This window comes from Canis aureus, chromosome 1 (genome assembly GCF_053574225.1).
Source record: "Canis aureus isolate CA01 chromosome 1, VMU_Caureus_v.1.0, whole genome shotgun sequence".
NCBI lineage: Eukaryota > Metazoa > Chordata > Mammalia > Carnivora > Canidae > Canis > Canis aureus.
In genome coordinates, this window is record NC_135611.1 from 35,661,891 (window position 1) to 35,682,995 (window position 21,105).

General features: G+C 39.9%; 1 protein-coding gene and 1 long non-coding RNA gene across 4 annotated transcripts in view; one reads left to right on the forward strand and one right to left on the reverse strand.

Moving 5' to 3' along the window:
* Positions 1 to 21,105, reverse strand: part of LOC144312682 (uncharacterized) — a 114,892-nt gene that overhangs the window by 46,663 nt on the left and 47,124 nt on the right. For both annotated transcript variants that reach the window (XR_013378230.1, XR_013378222.1), the window contains exon 2: positions 20,652 to 20,810. This is a non-coding gene — a long non-coding RNA (uncharacterized LOC144312682). The remainder of the gene's footprint in view (positions 1 to 20,651; positions 20,811 to 21,105) is intronic.
* The window catches only part of PHACTR2 (phosphatase and actin regulator 2), a 206,573-nt gene that overhangs the window by 10,948 nt on the left and 174,520 nt on the right, over positions 1 to 21,105 (forward strand). The window contains exon 1 of one of the 2 annotated variants that reach the window (XM_077895522.1): positions 5,766 to 6,073. The exons of the other annotated variant lie outside the window; for it this stretch is intronic. Coding sequence (XP_077751648.1) covers positions 6,061 to 6,073 — 13 coding nt within the window. The 5' untranslated portion in view covers positions 5,766 to 6,060. Of the gene's footprint in view, positions 1 to 5,765; positions 6,074 to 21,105 lie in introns of those variants that run through there. 2 annotated transcript variants of the gene reach the window in all.

The following is a 21,105-nucleotide window of genomic DNA, read 5'->3' on the forward strand; positions in this document are numbered from 1 at the left end:
ACCCACATACCTCTATATCTTCCAATTTAAAATCTAAAATTATTCATTATGTCTGAATCTAAATCTAAAAATATTCAGTGTTTCTCTTCTCCTTTCACACTTGGAATTCTCATTGAACATCCACCTCATGTTTTGTTATGGTTTTCCAGTTTGACCTCTTTTTGCCCATTTTTTCATTAATTTTGAAATGCCTGTTTCACAATCAATAGCTATTTAAATATACTAATACATGTTATCAGCTTCTTACTCGTTTTTCATCTTGTGCCTTCTCTCTGGATTTATTTCTCATCTTGCTAAAGTGCATCCTTTGGTGATTTTTAGTCTCTTTGTGTCTAGGAGAGTGCCAATGTTCTGCTCATGAATGGGAGTATAGCCTAATGTGAAATTCAAGGTTGACAGTTACTGTCAGCATCTTGCCTGCTGGCATCAGTGATTGCTAATGAGGAGTCTATGTTGGTCTCGGTGTTCTAACTCTCTCTTTCGTTTCCAAGACTTCCCATGAGTTATCTTCCAGATTCTTGTATTTTTGTTTCTTTTTTTTCTATTTCTTTTGGATGTCATGCTTTCATTTATCTCTTTGATATATACAGTTATTAAAAAATCTTTATAAGACTCTTCCATAACATCAAAATCATTGAGATTGAAATCATGTTTTATTGATTATTCTACTTACTTGGTTTTGAAATATTAGCAATCTTAAACAATTTGAAATTCGCTTGCACATTCAGATTGAGTGGAAGGTTTTGTTCTGTTTTTTGCATTTTTGGTTGGCTTTGACTCTTTTTTTGCTCCTCCTCTTTTCATAGTTCTGTGGTTTCGAGTTGCCTCCACCTTGCTCTGTGGTCTTCCAGTCTAGAGTCAGGTCTATCAATGACATCTTGGGGCTCCTGCATGATTTTGAGGAGGATATTGGTGATCTAGCATTGAGGGACCCATCAAGAAGCTGATTTTGTTCTTGGTTTTAAGGATTTATCCTCCCTATGCCCATCTAGGCTTTATAAAGTCATGGCTTCTAGAACTGGATCAACAGCCATTTTTTCTGCAACTTCTTTTCTTAATTCAGGGGGCCTCATTGAAGCAAAACCTGGCTCTCACCCTGCCTTTCTCCTGTGGAGCTCTTTGAAACGTGTCACCACATAGGTGCCATGGCTTTGCCCCCAGCCTCTCTTTTCCACCTTGAGCACATCAGCCTCAGCAGAAGCCTTTTTACTGCTTTGAGCTTTTGGCTCCTTTCTGACTCATGGAAGTCGTTTGCTTTGTAAGCCTCGCTATGACTAACCTACTTAATATTTTATCTATCATTGCTGTATGTTTGGAACAAAAGGGTAGTGTCTAAGTGTGGACTCACCAAACCACCTTAATCAACAGTCCACACATGTCAGATGACCGTGTCATTAAATGTCCGTGTCATACAATAATGAAGTCGTAGCTTCATTAAGGTCTAGATACCAAGAAAAGTTCCAAGTTCCATGACACTGGAATGTGTCATGGCTTCATGTGAAGGTGTTATTTAAGTCTATGTAAATGGAAGGCTTTTTCTAAGGACTGCATACAAGGGAGAGAAACAAATATTAATAAGTAGTTCAGGAGGCACTTTACACTGGAAGAGAAATCTCAGAGGAGAATGGCTAGGAATAATGGATGACATAGGTATGTCAAGTAAGTATTGTCCTAAAGTCCAGATAATAGAACATTAGATAAATGTCTATTTTTTTTTTGCCCTTATTTTCCTGGAAATACTATCTGTTGCAATACTTCCTCTTGTGAACTTTTTAAAAATAGTTCAGGGATTTGGTTTAGTACTTAGGAGAGTTATTAATCCAAGCACTTTGCTCATTGTCCTATCAATATACAGTAGCTGTTCTTATAAAAGCAGTATCTGAAATCTTTTCAGAACAGATTTCCAGTAGAATCTATTCCCCAAGGTACTGAGAGCAAGCCTGACTACTTCCTAATTGGTAGTCAATATCTTAGCACTTCTTTATTTCTTTGGGTGAATCAGAAAGTGAGAAAGATCAAGACAGTCTCATAGGCTGATCTGGGTGTCCCAGGGATCTGCCAGGTTAAGCAATATGATTATATGGACAATTCATTATCTTAATTTTTCCATTCTAAGGAGCAAAGTCTAACTTTGCCCAGAAGCATCCCAGTTGGTCCCCTGAAAGCCAAACCATATTTTTAGCCTCTGATTCTCGATTTGCTACACCTCTTGGAAAACCGTGTCTGCATCTTGTTCTCCACAGTATCCATTTGGACTGCTGTTGGTCTACTTGGGCTTGGATCACACTAGACTACAGTCAGAAAAGGGAAAGCCTGAGCCCTGGTGGCGCAGCGGTTTAGCGCCGCCTGCAGCCCAGGGCGTGATCCTGGAGACCCTGGATCGAGTCCCACGTCAGGCTCTCTGTATGGTGCCTGCTTCTCCCTCTGCCTGCCTCTGCCTCTCTCTCTCTCTCTCTGTCTCTATGAATAAATAAATAAAATCTTAAAAAAAAAAAAAAGAAAAGGGAGAGCCTGATTGCCACCAGCAACCTTCTGTGGCCCCAGCACATGAAAGCATCTCATAGGAAAGTTAAGAAATAATATGAGATAAGCAGAACTGTTCTAGGAAGCCACAACATTATCTTCTTTGAAATTGAGAGAGAGAGAGAGAGTAGCTAATAGAGCTTTTTGAAGAAAGTTGTAATAAATGGCCAGGTTATCAGCAGGTGCTTGGTGACATTTGAAGGTGCTAGATGCCCATGCTGTTGCTACCTTAGCAGATCAGGCCTGGAATCACAAATGTCTTGCAACCAACCTCAGGCCAACTACCCTTTTAAAACCCCCATGGTGACAGGTTGTTGCCTTCTTTCTGTAGGTAGGATAGCATGGAGGTTATTTTGAATGCAGGTTCTCGCCTCAAACATATTAGTCTGATCCAAAGAGAGCTACGGAGTATACATATGAGAAGGCTAATAAAAAAAGGAATTAAGCTTATCTTTGTTTTTGTTTTTTTTTTTAATTTTTATTTATTTATTTATGATAGTCACAGAGAGAGAGAGAGAGAGAGAGAGAGAGGCAGAGACATAGGCAGAGGGAGAAGCAGGCTCCATACACCGGGAGCCCGATGTGGGATTCGATCCCGGGTCTCCAGGATCGCGCCCTGGGCCAAAGGCAGGCGCCAAACCGTTATGCCACCTAGGGATCCCTTATCTTTGAAACATACTCTAGAACTTTAGACTTATTGATGCTCCTACTGGACCACACGGCATCTCTGGGACAATTAGAAAGGGCCTGGTAAACATTTTATATGCAGGCATTCCCAACTAGGGCATGTTAACTATAAGTCTGAATTAAATCAAGTGAAGGAGTAGATTCTTGCAGAGCTTGAGGAAAATGTACCACTCGTTGCGCTTTTCCATTGTTACAGTGCCATCTTGTGATGCCAGATAGGAGCAGAAGACGGGCAGTGGTGGGCTGGTGGAGAATGCAGAGGGATCCAGAGCAGATGTGTCCATGGCAGTTTATGCTGTTTGTAAACAGCCTCATTCTTAATAGCCACTCAGTTTTAGTTTCATAATACCTAGACATCTTTCTTTGTTGTTCATCCCTTGTTTATCTCTTACATCTTCCAAAGCAGCTGGAGAGGTCTGGGTAGGGGCCTCATCAGGTGAGGAAGGGAGCTAGAGCATTCCTAATAAGGTAAGGGAGCCTGTGGCAAAACAGTATAAGGGATTATTTTCTACTCTTTTAAATTGCCAAGAGGTACTGAAGGATCATAGTCCCTCATCTGAAACCGTTGGTGTCAGGTGTGTTTCAGAATTTAGAATTTTTGCATTTTAGGAAGGTAAAATAATGCATACACAAAATACTACATATCATCCCCAGCAGGGTCCAAACAGATTCTCATAATAATGACATTAAAACTCTTGTTTTAAAACATGTGATTTACTCAAAATGAGATAACCAAAGATCTTAAATAGCTTCCCATCACTTCAAGTCATGTTGTGGCACAATGGTATTTTGGAGCACAACTTTAAAAAAAGAAAGAACATTAAGCTTTTCTGGATTTTGAAATTGTGTATGAGAGATTACGATTATTATATAAATCACATCATGAGTTAAGCAGTATTTAATGGTTTGTCTTTGGAACCTAACCGCTGTTTATGGGAACAAGTGTTTTTCAAATGACCAACAAAACAAATATTTGGCATATAATTCATTTATAATTTGGCGACTGATGGTATTAGTGAAAATAATCATGAGTCTCATTTTGAACCGCATACAGAGCTAACATATTCATATTAGTCAATATGCACTGTCAGGACATGATACTTCTTAGCTACTCCTTACCAGAATCTCAGACTTCATAAAATAGTTTCTCTTCCTTTTGTCATTCATATTTCCCTGTTAACTCCTAGTTAGCTTGCCCTAGATTTCTCCTGATGACACTCAGTCTGGGTGCTTGGCAGCCTTAATCAGGGCAAGTAGATGAGATATGGAAGCCACAGTGATTTCAGTCTTATGGGATCCAGGCATTTAAAAACTATGTGAAGAATATTTTTTTAAATTAATAGAGTGATATATCTTTAAAATTGTGGCAGATTTGAAATAATGTGGATAATGTCTCAGTGCAAAATCACTGAGAGATTCAACTTTTCTTAGAAGCAAATATTTTTGTGCTAGTACTGATATCATAAATGGAGTATTTTGTGTAAACAATGAAGGAACCTCACATCTGTAGGAAAACTGAAAGTTATGTTAAAAACAAATACTTTGAAGCTGTTGAAATGGAAGATAAGATTATAAATAATTTGCAAGTGGTTTGTCACCAGGAATTCCAATGACATACAGAAGTGCTAAATAAATGAATTGCTCTTCCAATTGAGCAACCCTGAGGGTATGATAACACCACAACTTTTTAAAAAAATCTTGTCAAATAGAAAGTCTCTAGAGCCTTACTGTACTGTGCATTCATTGTATCATAGTTAAATAAGGGTATTGTAAATTTTTTTACTATATCTGAGAAATGCAGAAAACAGTTGTGCTGTCCCCAGAATTTAATGTCACAACAGCCACAGATAGGCTATGGCACATAATTTCTTCAGCACTCTGCCCATCCTTATGCCTTGATATCGAAAGTAGTTTTAGGTGACTTTGCATCTTGCACGGCCAGATTTAAGAAAAGAAATGTACTTTCCTGTGTAAGTAAATGTATTTTTCTTGATCCTCAGCTTTCTGTTACTTGGGTGGCTACAGACTGTGACAGATGGTAGAGTCTCCTGATATCTTTTGACAATTATTTCTAGTGTGATTGGTGATGGTTAGTGAAATTCCTTTGAATTTCTCTGTTAGGATAGGTGGGCAGAATTTTGACCAGAAATAGGGACACTCATCATGATGAAAACACAACCAAAATGGGATGACAATACGCAGCTTCTTAGCATGTATTTAGTGCAGAAATATGAAAGATAGCCTTTACTTTAAAATGGTTTTTCTGCTATTCCTTGCTCACCCCCAGTGACAGTGACAACCACCACCACAAACTTTAAAATTCTAAATTGAAAAGTTGCCCAGTCATTCAGTGATGTCAGTGATAAAGGCTGAACTACATTTAGATCAACCCCAAAGAAAGGCTCACTTATTATAGTTTTAAAGATTCCTTTTCACCTTTTAATTATCTGTGCCTTTTACTGCTCACATTTGCTCTGGCATCTTTTGGAAAAGCACTGTGTTCTGCATAGCATGTGCACTTCTTTTTGGAAATGTGCAGTATACTCAACATTGCAGTGATTTTTTTTTCTCTCCTTTGCTTGGAACAGAGGTGAAAACCCCAGTGGATTCGAGTATCCACTTGATAGGCTCAGTGTCTCTTAATCAGCCTGTAATGGAGCTAATGGCTGTTTGTCATCCTTGGAGATATAAATTTCCTGGCGGTGTCTCCTGCAGACAGTGCATGAAGTATGCTCTGTGTGCCAGCAAGGACTGATAATCTGCAGAAGGGCAGGGTGCTTCGTTAGCCAGGAGAGGAGCTGGGGCTCCCCGGCTGCCAGGCTACAGAACTCGCCTCGCCACTCCTGAGACATGGACAATGCCGGTAGGTAAAGCAAGCGTGGATTCTTCCCAGCCCCTGGGCTCGCTTGCAGCCTGTATCCTTTGCTGCAGGAGGTTTGCTGATGTGTTGGTCTCGTTCTGCACTTAAACGTTCAAGACCGGGAGACATGTAATGTGCTACCCCTGCTGCATTGTCCACAAGGCGGTCAGTGTTTGCTTTGAAGTTCGGCAATTGGGAATGCAGCTCGCAATTCCACATCCACCTTTTCTGAGACTGCATGATTATTTTCTTTAGGCTGCAGGAACGGTGCTGTTGGATCCTTTTGTGCTCAGAACAGGGGGTGAAAAAATGCCTACAGTTAATGAAAAAACTATTACGAAGGGGTGGCAAAAGGTAGATAGAGTTAATAAGCTAAACATAATTTCTTTTTTCAGCAATACCGTGAGCCCAGGGTAACAGGAGACGAGTTCTTGGGTCTTAGGTTTCGTCTGCACATTAGGATGAAATGTAGAAAATGTCTCAATATCCTCAGAGATTTTAATTTCAGAGTATGGACATTAGTGGCCAATCATGCATGTACCTTTTAAAGACGTATTTGTTTGTAAGATCTTGCCAGCTAGACAGATGTAACTATTGAAATATTCTAGTGCCAGTTAAATGATTAGCATACGATTATTTCTCACGTAGAACTTTTTTTTTCTTTGCTGTATTGAACTTTTGAGAAGGTATACGCTCCTCGTGTCAGTGTCATTGACACTAAATGCAGAATTCTCCCAAATGTGTTCTGGGTTCTCTGTCTCCTGAAACTCATTAGCTCAGTTTCTCAGCCTCTGTCAGTCTTACAGCAATGCCCTACAGCGTCTTGAGACACGGGCAGCTCTGCTGATGGGGTGCATCGTTTAAAACACGTCCTACGCAGTCAGACCACCCCTTTTTAGTAAAACATACTTGTTTATGGCATCTGGCTATTTCAGTCCTTGGTGCAGGTAGCATAGGTAAGCAGAAATCTTGCAGGCAGGGTGTATCTTGCAGGCAGGGTGTTTTGAGCTCTTCTATGAAATAGTTCACCAGGAACAAACCTCTGTGACTAACATAATTTTGTATTTGACATTGAAGGCAGTGAAATGAATTGGAACAGTGAAATATTAGGGATGAGAATTTCAGGGTTGTGGAAGAACCAAAACAAGTGCTGGGTGAGTGTGTGTGTGTGTGTGTGTGTGTGTGCGTGCGCGCGCGTGTGTAGTAGCAATAGTAGTAGTAGGAAAGAGGCTGGATTGATGTATGTGTATATGATGTATATGTGCATAGGTAGGTATGATATTCCATGACAAGGCACAATTTCAGGAGCCACCAAAAACTTCTCTAATTATAGAGGTAGAGTGAGTAAAAAATAAATAAACTAGAATCCCTGATTTAGCCTCATTTAAAACTTCTGCCACCCACAATTAATTATACTGACATCCTGGAAGAATTATCACTTTAATTCAAGTAAATGCCTTTCTTAACTGACTCATATATTTATTTAAAGGCCATTTAAGAAAAGGAAAGAAACTACTAAAGCAGCCTCTTTATAGGTATAAAAAATGCTGAGGGTCATGATTTACTTTTTGGCCAACTATAGCTTAGGGGAATACATGTTTTCTCTATTTGTACTTATATTTATTTATGCTTTTAAATGCCATTAAAAAATACCTCTGCCTCTGACACACTTAAGAATATTTAAGCACTTTGTCAAGTGGCTTTTAAAGCAGCAATTTCTACATCATTTCAAATTTTTGGTGAAAACTCCAGTATAGGTATGTCTACCTTTGAGTGGAATAACAGGCTTTTAAATGGCATTGTTTGAATATTTCAGAAATAACATCTTTCTTATAATGGCCAGTTGACTGTCAGTGATCACTTTTCATGGTAATTTGTTGATGACATAAATAGACCCTTTTACAGCAGGGAAATGTAAACATCCATCACATACATACACTTCAATAAATTGTATTGACTATAGGAAGGCATTTAAGATAGTACTGGTAAGTGGCCACCCCCTCCCACCCCCCCAAAAAAAAGAAAACAAAATCCCTGGAAATGCTTTTAGCATGATACCAAGACACCCAGTTAACTTGGAGCACTGCAATTTCTCCCATTTAATTTAAACAAGAGAATGATATTGAATACCTGCCTAAATTGTTCCAGCCAGAAATGGGCTCAGGCCTTGGATATCAGAGGCTAGCAGTTTAGAGCTGGGCATAGTTCTAACCATTAAACCATCAGTTTCAAGGCTTCCTTCCAGCAGGGCTTTCTGTGTCAGGCTTTGGATAATTGTCAAGCAGAAACACAACTATGAGTACACACACATAGAGACACACACTCACAAGCCAAGTGCCTCCAATTTATTCACATCACACAGAACACTGCATTGGAGATATTTGCATGTTTCCTGTTGTTAATACATAAGGAAGAGTTGCTGCCTGGGACTCTGGCTCTGTACGTGTATCTGTGCACATTTCAGCAAACATGCCATTGTGAGTCTGTCCACCCTTTCCTTAGCAGCAAAGAGCTGTCTTTGGCATTCCTACTATCTCTGAGAAGGAGACATCCCTTCCCCATAATTGCTGGCTTATGTATTCCTTTAAAAGCTTTTCCTGGAATAACAATAAAATATTTATCAAATAGTACATGTGGAATATGTCAAGGCAGTTTTAGCAATATCTAACCTTTTCTTCTTCTTCTTCTTTTTATATGACTGTTTCTTCTTATAAATTCTGTGATTGTTCACATGATGGTCTTTTACAAAAACAAGTCTGTGATTACAAGTTATTCTATCCCTGCTTTCGAGACCCCTCACTGCTCCTCACCCTATCCCTCCTCAAGTGGTTCTCATGTGTGAGTTATGAAAGAGATGTTACAGCAAAGTTGATTAGTAGTGTGTGATTGATGTCTGAAAAACAATGTTTTTGAAATGTTATTCCATATTGTATAGGGGCAGAGTATTATAAAGAGTTCTACAGCATTGGTGGGGAAAATTCTTCATTGGTTGGGATCAGGATATTTCCATTGCCGTGTACAGGTTATAAGAGGCACACTCGTTTGGAAAGGAGCTGACAAATGTGAGTCACTGTGCCCTCACCTTACATTCTAGCCTAGTGGCTTTACAGGCTTTTGACCCTTGATGTACAATAGTTGAATTTGAGAAATTCACAGTCTTCTAGCTCCTTGTAAAAAAGACTGGAGAGTTATTTGGGAATCAGATTGAGGGAAAGTTTATAAGAGAATGATCAAGAGCACCTGATAATCTGAGATGAACACCGGCTCTGCCACCTGCCATCCCAGTGACCATGAGCAAGTTATCTAAAACCTGGGTTTATTTTTTCATTTGTGAGTGCCAACAATAATTGTATCCATCTTATAGGATTGTTATGAAGAGAAAATAAGACACTACGTGTAAAATTTGGTACAATATGGTACTTCTCAATGCATGTTGGCTGTTTAAAGAACCATCCAAAAATTGAAGCAGAGTTGCTTTATGAATAAATATACACTCTAGCAGGATGGCCCTGGCAGCGTGATGTTGGTGTAGAAAGTAAGCACTTAGAATCAGATGCTAGTCAGGTGGCTGTACCAACAGCGTAATTGGAAATCGAGGTGGGTGGTGAAATGTGAACACGATTGAGTGGTGCATTGCATCAGTTGAAGCATGATGAGTGGATGAGAAGGCAGGGGAAAAGAGACCAATCAAAGCAGACTTTTGAGGTTTCTAGTGAGAATCTAAGATAATAATAATATTTCTATACTGTGGAATACCAGGGGAGTTTTAAAGGGAAGACAACAATGAGTTCTGTTTTGGACTTGTTGAATTTGAAATACTTCTGTGTTACCCGCTAGCCTTAATAGCCATTCAGTGATAACTTATACAAACACACACACAGACACACACACACACAGACACACACACCACAGAGGCACACATGCACACACGAAATTCCTTACTAACCATGGATTCGGGATAATGCAGGGTTGTTTTTTACACCCAATTTAAAATCTTTCCTACTTTAATCTGCTTTGTTTAGTTCATCCCAGTAGACCCAACAGCAGTTACTGCTTCCTTGAGCCCTGCCTGCCAGACGGATCCTATAGGTGATGTAGAGAAGAGAGACTTTCAAATGCTTCTTGACAGTCCTTTTAACACAGACAAAGATAAGACCAGGTCCAGAGAAACATGCCCCTAAGCACTGAAATAATATTGGTAAAGAATAAGCTGTTATGTAAGAAAATGTAAGCACAAACACATTTTATTTCAAACTGGTTCAAAAAACTTTCCTAGGAGAATCTACCTTGGCAGCTCAGGCTGTCATTGCCAAGTTCCCAAACAACTACAGATGGTGATTCAGGAGAAGGGTTACCTAATGGAGCTGACTTTCCTATGTGAATTAATTTGTTTTGGAAATGAATGCTTTCTAGGACATTTGACTATGTTTAAAAACTATATTTGGTGCAATTTAAATTTTTTTTCTCTAATTCCCTACTTTCATGGTATCTTGGTTTTAGTAGCTATAATTTTGTAAACTGTGACACATTTTAGAAATATAATAATGTGGGATCCCTGGGTGGCGCAGCGGTTTAGCGCCTGCCTTTGGCCCAGGGCGCGATCCTGCAGACCCGGGATCGAATCCCACGTCGGGCTCCCGGTGCATGGAGCCTGCTTCTCCCTCTGCCTATGTCTCTGCCTCTCTCTCTGTGACTATCATAAATAAATAAAAAAATTAAAAAAAAGAAATATAAAAATGTTATATACACACACACATGCATACATTTGCATGCATGTAATGAATTTTATATATATAAAATTGTGCTTGTTTGTGCATTTTTCAGTTGGGGATTAAAAGCTTCAATGTAGGGGAATATAATGTTGCTAGCTCCTCTGAAAAACCTAATAAGAATCTAGAGAAGATTTTCCTTTTATTTTTTTATTTTTTTAAGATTCTCCTTTTAATTAAAAGAAGGAATTGATTCCTATTTTCTGAAATGCCTCTTACGTCATAAAATGTCTATTATTGAGGATTTTATTTGCCATAAAACAAGTAATTACAGTATTTTCCTTTGCGTTTATTGTGACGCCCATTGTGCTGTTGTAGTATTTTATAGTTCATCAAATAACTATTTCTAAGAGCATCCTAGATTCATATAAAGATATTTTTCTCAGGGAGGGATTAAAGTTTAATAAAGAATCTGCTTTTCAGAATATTTATTTTCAAAGTGCCGTAATTATTACAGAAATCACTGTCCTTTAAGACAAAAATGTCCAAGGAAATGTAGGTTCGTGTACATAAAAGTACTTGCAAAGTGGCACTAAATTTTCTTAGTTTTTTTTGTTTTGTTTTGTTTTTCAGTGTAGTTGATAAAAATACAATATTAGTTTCAGGTGTACAACATAGTGATTTCCCAAGTTTATGCACTATTGCTATGTTCACCACAGCGTAGCCTCCATCTGTCAACATACAACACTATTACAGTATTGTCAATGTAGTCCCTGTGCTTTACCTTTTATTCCCATGATTTCTTCATTCCTTAACTGGAAGCCTGCATCTCCCATTCCCCTCCACGCATTTGCCCATCCCCCAATTCCCTCCCCTCTGCAACCATCAGTTTGTGTTTATAGGTCTGATTCTGAGTTATTAGTCTAATTTTGGAGGGAGACTTTGACCACCTGAGAATAAACCAACAGTTCTGTCTCGAGAACGTGGAGAAGGAGGACAAAGTCATTGTTTCTAAAACAAAGTTTTAGGTTTTTGGGTTTTTACCCCCAATCATTAGAATTAGTTCTGAGTGGTTTTCTTTTTTGTTGTTCATTTTTTTGCAACCACTCATCTTTCCAAAGGCAAAATGAATTTTTCTATCTTCATAAGACAAAATAGGAATTATTGTTCCGATGGCTTACTCAGGTCAAGAAGAAACAGTGGAAGAGATATGGAGAGTCAGCAAAAAAGTATTCAGTAGCAGAGAAGGGAATAAGTAACAATGGTTTCTAAATTATATGTCACTGCACACGAATGCCATAGAACATTGGTTAAATCTCACTCCCTTTTCACAAACACACAGAGGATTCAGTGTTCAGGTAATTTTGGGAATTGCTGAGTTTGACTGTTAGACAGGTTTCTTCTTAACATGCTAATAGAATTAGCACATAATTCCTTGCCTATGCTAATATTTGTTGTGAATTCCCAAGATGGAATATAGAACGCAACATTTCTCGGTCATTTTAGCTGCAGGGTCTCTGGGGGATGCCCAGTAACAAGGTGTAGAACTCAGATTTGGGAATCATTGTTGCAATCCCTTCATTTTCATTTTTGCTTTTCATTTTCATCATAGTCTTCCTCTCTTGAATTCTTCTGCATTTCCTGTTTCCTCATATAGAAGCCATTTTGGGAAAACCAGCAAACCATTCACTTGTATCAATATCAGAGCTTGCTTATTTTGAAATTAAATATCTGTGTCATCTATGTCCAGGATTTCTCCTTCCTTGTTTCTAAGCTTTGGGGCATTTCATTGCTCATTAGCATCACCATCAGCTGCAGTAAAGGAGAGGCAGCTAGACTTAGCTTTGGAAATGAATGGAATTCAATTGCATCTATGAAATTAGGAGTAATGTGCAGATTTTATTGATCCAAACTAATATTTCATGTGAATGGTTAAGAGTAGGTGCTAGATTTTATATGTAAAAAGTTAACTTTGAAGTCCTACTTTAGAAGTCAGGCACCAAGAACACATCTAACAAAAGCAAGTCATATTTAACTGAATATTAAAGGTCTTGGAGGGAAGAATGCTTACCTTTTTTGAATCCCTATTATGTTCCAGGCATCAACTCAAGTATTTTACACGTTATATCATTAATACTTGCAATCATTCTTTTTTTATATACTTGTAATCATTCGCTAAGTAAAGATAATTTTCCCTAAATCAAACAAGGGGAAACTAAGTATAAACTCACTCAACAGACATGTGGATGGGGACACCTGGGTGGCTCGGTCAGTTAAGCATCTGCCTTTGGCTCAGGTCATGATCCCAGGGTCCTGGGATCCAATTCTGCATCAGGCTGTCTGCTCAGCATGGAGTCTGCTTCTCCCTCTACCACTCCCCCCTGCTTGTGATATTGCGCGCGCTCTCTCTCTCTGTCTTGTGCTCTCTCTCAAATAAATAAATAAAATCTTATAAATAAATAAATAATTTATAGACTCAAATTCAGATCTTTTGAGTTAGTAGAATTCAACCCAGCATTTTTTGTGTTTTCATATTGTTTAGAGAGTAGAGATTCCTCATCTTTGTGTCTTCCATAGCATTGAGTCCAGTGCCTGGGATGTAGTAAGCATGTAAGAAATGTTTTAAAATTAAGTATATCATTTCATTAATTCAGGGCAATTTTTTTCAAAATGAAATTCATTTTTATTTTTGTTTTTTCCCCCACCTCCCCAGGAAATTCATTTTTAAATATCAGTGTCAAACATGGTATTATCACATATCTGAATAGTTTATTAGATAGAGATCAGTACATAGGTAAGAAAAAATGTAGTTTTGAAATGTCCTTTCACAGACGTTCATACATTTTATATAACAGAATATTTTTTTTTAAATTTATTTATGATAGTCACACAGAGAGAGAGAGAGAGAGAGAGGCAGAGACACAGGCAGAGGGAGAAGCAGGCTCCATGCACCGGGAGCCCGACGTGGGATTCGATCCCGGGTCTCCAGGATCGCGCCCTGGGCCAAAGGCAGGCGCCAAACCGTTGCGCCACCCAGGGATCCCTATAACAGAATATTTTTTGATAGAGTCTGCCTACGAGATTTGTTACTGCAATAAAAAGTTATTTAAAAATTTCATTTGAAGGGGGTTGGTGCTTAGGTAGCACAGTCAGTTAAACCTCCAGCTCTTGGTTCAGCTCATGTCTGATCTCAGGGTCCTAGGATCCAGCCCTGCCTTGGGCACCACACTCAGAGCAGAGTCTGCTTAATTTTCTCTCTCCCTCTGCCCCTTATTCCCCTGCATGCTCTCTCTCTCTCTAAAATAAAAATAAATCTTTAAAAAATTCCTTCGACAGATATTTTAATGTTAGAATCATTAACAGAAATTATGAAAAGAGGCATAGAAGAATTTTGAAATGATAGTTAAATATTTAGACAAATTTTTCTGGGATATGGAAGAAATTTATTCTTTCTCTGATTTTCTTTCAGAGAGATCATGGTTAGAGGGAAGATCACAGAGCAGTGGAGATTTTTTCACCACACCTGTGCATGGCTAGATCCTTCTCCAGTAATGCTAACATTACCTCTTTTCAGACTCTCTGTGACTCTGAGCCATGACAAGATTGGAAAACATGCTATGAAATAATATTCTCATTTATTCAAATTTTGATACATATGTCAAGAGAAGCCATGGTTTCAAAGATAGGTTAATAGGTTTTCCTACTGTCTGACATAAAATATATGCAGACTTTTTCCATAAGTAGCTCTGAATAATTCTTTTACAGAAGATGGATCCCTAACACCCAACTATTTATCCCCCCAAATTACACTTTGAATTTCCTTACATAAACCAATTGTTTACAAATATTTAATCTTCTAATCATGTATAGTGGCTAAAATTATGCTCCATTGCTTTCTGGGTTTCATAAACATGATTTCCTTTCTTAGACCTGAATCATTCAGTCCTAATGCAGTTTTTTACACCTTAACAGATGTGAAATTCAAATTCTGACTTTCATTAGTAACAGCTATTAATAACTGTACATGACTTGCTCACCCTTATCTTCAGCTATATCCCACGTGTCTTCTACTTCCCTGGATCCAGTCCTTTGTGTGTTCCGGACAGACAGACACACAGACAGTACATGTTCTCCTTCCTTCTCTTTGTACTTGCAGTTCTTCCCACCCAGAACACCCTCCCCTCCTTGCCATTCATTCTTTTATCCATATATCAGATGTTTCTTTATCACTAACTCTGTGCCAGGCACTGTGCTGGTGAGCATGGATACCAAGAAAGGAGTCAGAGCTTGTCATTATAGAAGCTCCTTCTAGCAGAGAGAGCAAAAGTTAATACTGAATAGATAAAATACTTGGGTTGTGATTAGTGCTGTTAAGTTCATAAACCGACATGTTGACAGAGAATGAGGTTGGGGTGGAAGGCTGCTTTAGACTGGCTGGTCAAGGACAGCCTCCCTGAAAAGGTGACATGCAGCCTAAGACCTGGGGTATATAAAGAGGAATCAATTCCTTGAAAGCCAGGGAAAAAGTATCCCAAGCAGAGTGACCAGCAGATGCAGAAGCCCCAATGCAGGAAAGGGATTGGGAGCGTTGAGGAACAAAAGCAAGACTGTCCTGCTAGGGAGTGGTAATGAGAAAGAGCACAGGCTCATCATGGAAAGTCTGAGATCTGGCATAGTTCTGTGAGCTCTCAGGGGCACCTGAAGGGTTTTAGGCAGAAGCATGACCTGGTGGGACTGATGATTTCAAGGAATAAACATGGGAAGAACAGAGAGGAGAGAGCCAAGATGGAAGCTCCCAAGAATAAAATGCTCTTAGAAGGTGCTTGTTTGGGGTGGTGGCAGTGGGGTTGGGAAGAGGGAACTTAAGAAAATTTCAGCCCCGTTTCAAGGCCCAGTACACACCCCATTCTCATGACATCTTCCTGACTGGTCTTGGAGACTTGTCTTTTCTCAGGGCACTAAAAGAACTCACCACACAGTTTTGTACTTCATGGTAGTCTGAGATACTCTCTGAGACTTTTTCCCCCAACCAGATTGTAGGTGTATTGAGGCCAGTTGGCATATCAGAGCCATCTGTTGTGTCCTCCAAAGATTTTGAGTGGTTCTTCTCAATTGGCCACCCGTTAGAATTACCTGGAGCTTTTAAAATATACCAGTCTCTGGGCCTCACCGTGGACAAATTAGATCAAAGTTCCTGGAGTGGGTTCAGGACATTATATTTGTTTGAAAGTTCCCCAGAATATTCAAATGGATAACCAGGGTGAGAATCACCATTATAGACCCTCAGAAATACCTTCGTTAAGTAGGAGTAAGAAGCCAGCTTTTCTGCCCCTTCCCCCTCTACCTGAGTAGGCCAATCTAGATGAGGATTTGTGCTGGGGACTTCTCTGCTTGCAGGTGGGACAAGAAACTGTGAGAGTGAGTGAAATCTCCAAGGATACAGCTGAAAGAGAAAAGCAGAGGCAAGAGGATGCTTCTGGATGACATATCAGGATAGGAACAAAGTAAATGGAATCCAAGCTTTCTCTAATCCATCATTTTGGTGTATGTGGACCTGATCAAAGAAGGCAGTTCTGGAGAGACTTAATCACCTACTTCCTAATCAGGAAGTGTGTTTTCTCCTCCACTGTCTCCCAAGCAAATTAAATATTGAAATGAAGATTCACCACGGTGGCAAAAACTATTACCTAGTGAGATTTTACATGTGAGTTTTAACTAGTAAGAGATGTTAAACATCCCTTGTCAGGTTTTATATAACAGAAGAGGTACATTATTAGACCCCAAATAGCACTGCTATGATTTAATCATCACTAACTGTGTATCTGTGCCGACTGGCTGGGTCAGAGCCACTATTAGACACCGATGCTATATTTGCTATATCATGTGACTCACCACAGGCGTCCTGCTTTTTAGTGATAGAGAAATAGGTCCTGTTCCACCTTATACTTCTCTCCTACACACACACACACACACACACACACACATGCACACACATGCACACACACACCTGAGAATGAGTTTAAGATCATTTTGAACTGACCTTAAATATTAAAACAAAGGTATAATCTACTAGCTTGTTTTCTGAGTATTTTGGTTAAGAAACGGTGCTTCTTATACTAGGCTTAATGCATACCTTTTAACAGGAACAATAACATTCAATAAAACAACCTTTTATAATATTTCACTTAACTATGTCATGTGGTTGTGGGGATCACTTGAAAAAGTGACAGAGATATGGTCTTACTCTTATGTGGACTATAAGAAATAGTGAAAGGGACCGTAAGGGAACCACGGGAAACTGAGTGGGGAAAAATTAGGAAGAAAAACCATGAGAGACTCCTAACTCTGGGAAACTAACAAAGGGTTATAGAAGGGAAGGTGGGGGGGGAATAGGGTAACTGGGTGACCAGCATTAAGGAGGGCATATAATGAGATGAGCACTGGGTGTTTACTGTATGTTGGCAAATTGAATTTAAATTATATATATAAAAGAAAAAATAACAGAGGGTTTTTAACTCTAAATGTTTTTACAAATGAAGCATCAGGTATTGGGTGAACCCTCCCCTCTCCCCCAGAATGTCAAAGGAGACTTCCAAGGGACCAGCCCTCATCTTGGTTTGCCAGCAGCATCACCCCTACACAGGTGCTGTGCCTCATATCCCCACCCTAACTGCCCTTCCCCCCCACCCCCCTCACTCACATATACTGGGGACTGGCTGTTCTGCACTTCTCAATACACCCTAGAAACACATAATTTAAACATGTTGATCCTTCTCTGTGGAAGTCTCTGGTTCTCTGCATCCCCTACTGCTACCTTGAAAAACCTTCTCCGTAAGACCCAGCTCAGGTGTCCCTCCCTCTGTGAAATCTTCTGTGATTCTTCTGGATAGAATTAGTGTTCTCTTTCCTCTACTGCCACAGAGCGCTCTCCTACCCAATTATAGTACGTTATCAGATAAACTGTAATGTTACTTTATGTGTCTGCCTTTTTGACTAGGCCACATGCTCCTCAAGGACAGAAACATGTTTTCCTCGTGAACTCATCACCTGACGCAGCATCTGGCAGGAGATACATTTTCAAAAACTGGCTGAAATAAAGCCCAAGGCGTATCTTTTATTGTGTGCTAGTACTTACATAGAAAGTATGAATTAATTTTTATTGGCTGTTGAATGATGTGGCCATATACCACATAAGAGGAGCAGTGGAGAGCCCATCAAAATCACTTGTAGAATTAAAGCTTGTCTATTTATTTACCTACCTATCTGTTTATATATATTTGTCTGTCTATCTACCTACCTATCATCTGGCTTTCTTCCTGTATGTTTATCTATCAATCAATCACCATCCCAGCCCCACATCACACCAACTAACTAGAATCTCCCATGGGAAAAAGGGATAGCTAAATTAAAACAAAACAAAAAAAGGTTTCACGGAGGATTCCACTGCATACCCCTGTTCAGACCCATTGTCTAAGGGAGATAGAAAGAAGCTACTCCTCTGCTTTGTGTGTTAGTAAGAGAATTGATTGTTGTGATATGAAAGTACATTATTATTAGAACCATAAAGATCTTGTACCATTTACAAAAATGCCCTGTCTGTCCTCCTGGAGGCCTGTGTTGACCTGTAAACAAAGCATCTCAGTGAGGCTGTTCCCTGGGAGTGGTGGTGAATTCTGTGGATGCAGCATTCATCCACTTACTGTGAAGAGGCACCCAGCTAGGTTCCCCAGCGTTGACCAGGAGCTGCTTAAAACTTCATCCTCCCAACTTGCCTTTAATTTATCACCTGCTGGGTGCCTCTCTCTGCATTTCATATACTTGGGAGTTATTTGCCCAATAAGGGAAATTTGGCAACCATCATTTTCTTTACAAGCACCTTAATTTAGGGCATTAGTCCTGACCTTAGAGAACAATCAGCGTGGTGTAAGAGTGAAAATATCTGGGTTTCTTGTGAGAGACTTTAGTCTTCACAGAAGCTATGGCTCCAGTCTGTAGCACTTACAGACCAGACGTCAGTAGGTGGAGCTAACTCATTTGCTCAAACAACAAGCATTTTACATTCATTAACCTCAGGGTCACTTCTCTAAATTAAGGAAGTTCAAAGACATTTGTTTAAATAACTGTGCGACTGTGACTCTCACTGAAAAAAAACAGAGAGTTGGAAATTAAAGCCAACCTTGTCCTTAAAACCCAGACTTTGTGGAAAACCAGCAGCCCCGTAGCATACATTTCGCACAAAATACCACCGTTAACTTTTAAATTTCCTGGCTTGTGTCAGTTTTTGTCACAACCCTAAGGTTCTATAAACAAAGGTGTCTCTTATACCAGCAATTCCAGCGAAGGTCTTTACGAAGACTCAAAACTATAAAGACTTCTAATGGACTTTTGGGTGCCTGGGTTATTTTAACACAAAATCAACTTCCACAAAACTACGTTCAAAATGCGGGACTAGAGATAAGTGATTTATTATTTTTTTAGAATGCTGTCCATACCTCAAAGCTTGAAACTATCCCTTTCATCTTCAAAATTCTTCAAAACTGCTTACAAATATAGTTCATTTCTCACAGTTTGCCAGTGAATTATGTAAACATTTCAAATGATCAGTTCTGCTTTTACAGACAGGAAACTAAGGTAAAAAAAAAAGTGAATGTATTTATTTATTATCAGAGAGTAGCCCCATGGACAGCTTAACTGCAAATGGAAAATGTTGCATTGACATATAAAAGCACATCGGGTTGAGTGTATGGTTGGCCATTTGCCAACACATGAGGCATGGCCCATGCCAAATCTGATTCCCATTGACTTTTGCACAGAAGGAAAGCCAAACACAATTTACCCTTTGGGTTGTATGCGATATTGTTTTTCAGGGGAATGTGTTATATTTGTTCTGGCCACAAAGACTGTCTCTGGGGAGGACAGCCAAATGGCTTTGGTCACAGTCTCCATGAAATGCAACTGTCCCAATCCATTATCTTGAAGCTGTATGTACTAGGATATGCAATCAGGTGATCAGGGACTGGAAATCAGCTGGAAATTCCAGTAGAGGCTCATTAATTAGGGGACCAAGCGTACAAAGGACATATGTTTATATGGCAGGTGGGGAGCAGATGGAGGGACAGTACAAACCCCAGGGAAGTGACAAGAGTAGGAGGATGAGAGGAGCCCTGGCATTTTCTCACAGAGATAGAGTGTGGAGGTCCAGTTCCAGAGTAGGGACTGGAGTATCAGATAGGGGATTTGGACAAATTAAGACAGACGGACCGAGGTAGATTCTAGTTTATGAAAGGGGTTGACAGAAGATTTTTGACTTTTGATTTTGCAGGGGTTGACTGCACGAATTTTATTCTGGTTTATTCAATTTGGTGTGAGTTGGCAACAAAGAAAACTCAGGAGACTAGCAATGAGCTCTGGGGTACCATGAGCCTTCTCAGACCCCCTGAACACAGAAGGGCAGCTTGGTGCATAGTCCTAGCACCTCTCTCTGGAACGGCACGGGCGGCCAGCAGCTGTGAGGAAGCTCACCCTTTCACCACCAACATGTTACTTTACATTTTGAGTGAGAATCTTTCTTAAATTGCAACTCTTGCTTATATTTTGTCACAGTTCCCAGCTTTCTCAAATTGAACATACTCTAACATTTGGAATAGTGCAAGGAAACTAGACTCAGTCGGAAAAGGAGGAGATGTTCCTGGCTGAGCCCCTTCCACTGGCTGGCGCGGGGCCTTGGGCTGACTCACAGGCCCCACTTTCCTCATCCAAGTATAAAGTTGACTTATACCCAGCTCCGGTACAATAACATCACAACAAACCGGGCTCACACATAAATGTGCATTTGAAGTTGTTACCAACACGAGGGGAATTCTCACACCCACCTGAGGGGCGGCTGACCTCAGCCCGCCCTGGCTGGCTCCCCCCGGATTCCTGTGTGTCTTCCACCTCAGCTGTCCCTTGTTTACTGTGGTCCGGGCATTTGCTTCTGGCAGCTTCTACTTCCCTTCCCTTTCCCGTGCTGTTTCCTCTCTTTTCCTTGGCTGCAGAACGGAAACACAGCACTGTGTGAGTTGAAAGTGTGCGGCATCATGACTCGACTTCTGTACGTTGTGAAATGATGGCCACTGTCACGTTAGGTCACATCCATCGTGTTCTGTAGCTACAAAGGAGTTTACGTGTGCTGTTTTCTTATCTTTTGTGGCCTGGGAAACCAGATAATCGAGATTGTTCTTTTGTCCACGATCATGGTACACAGACCGCCGCCGCTGCCCCCCGCCCCAATGAGGGCCTGAGTGGTTTTCCTGTGATTCATGTTGGAGAGTCTGGAGGTCGTGA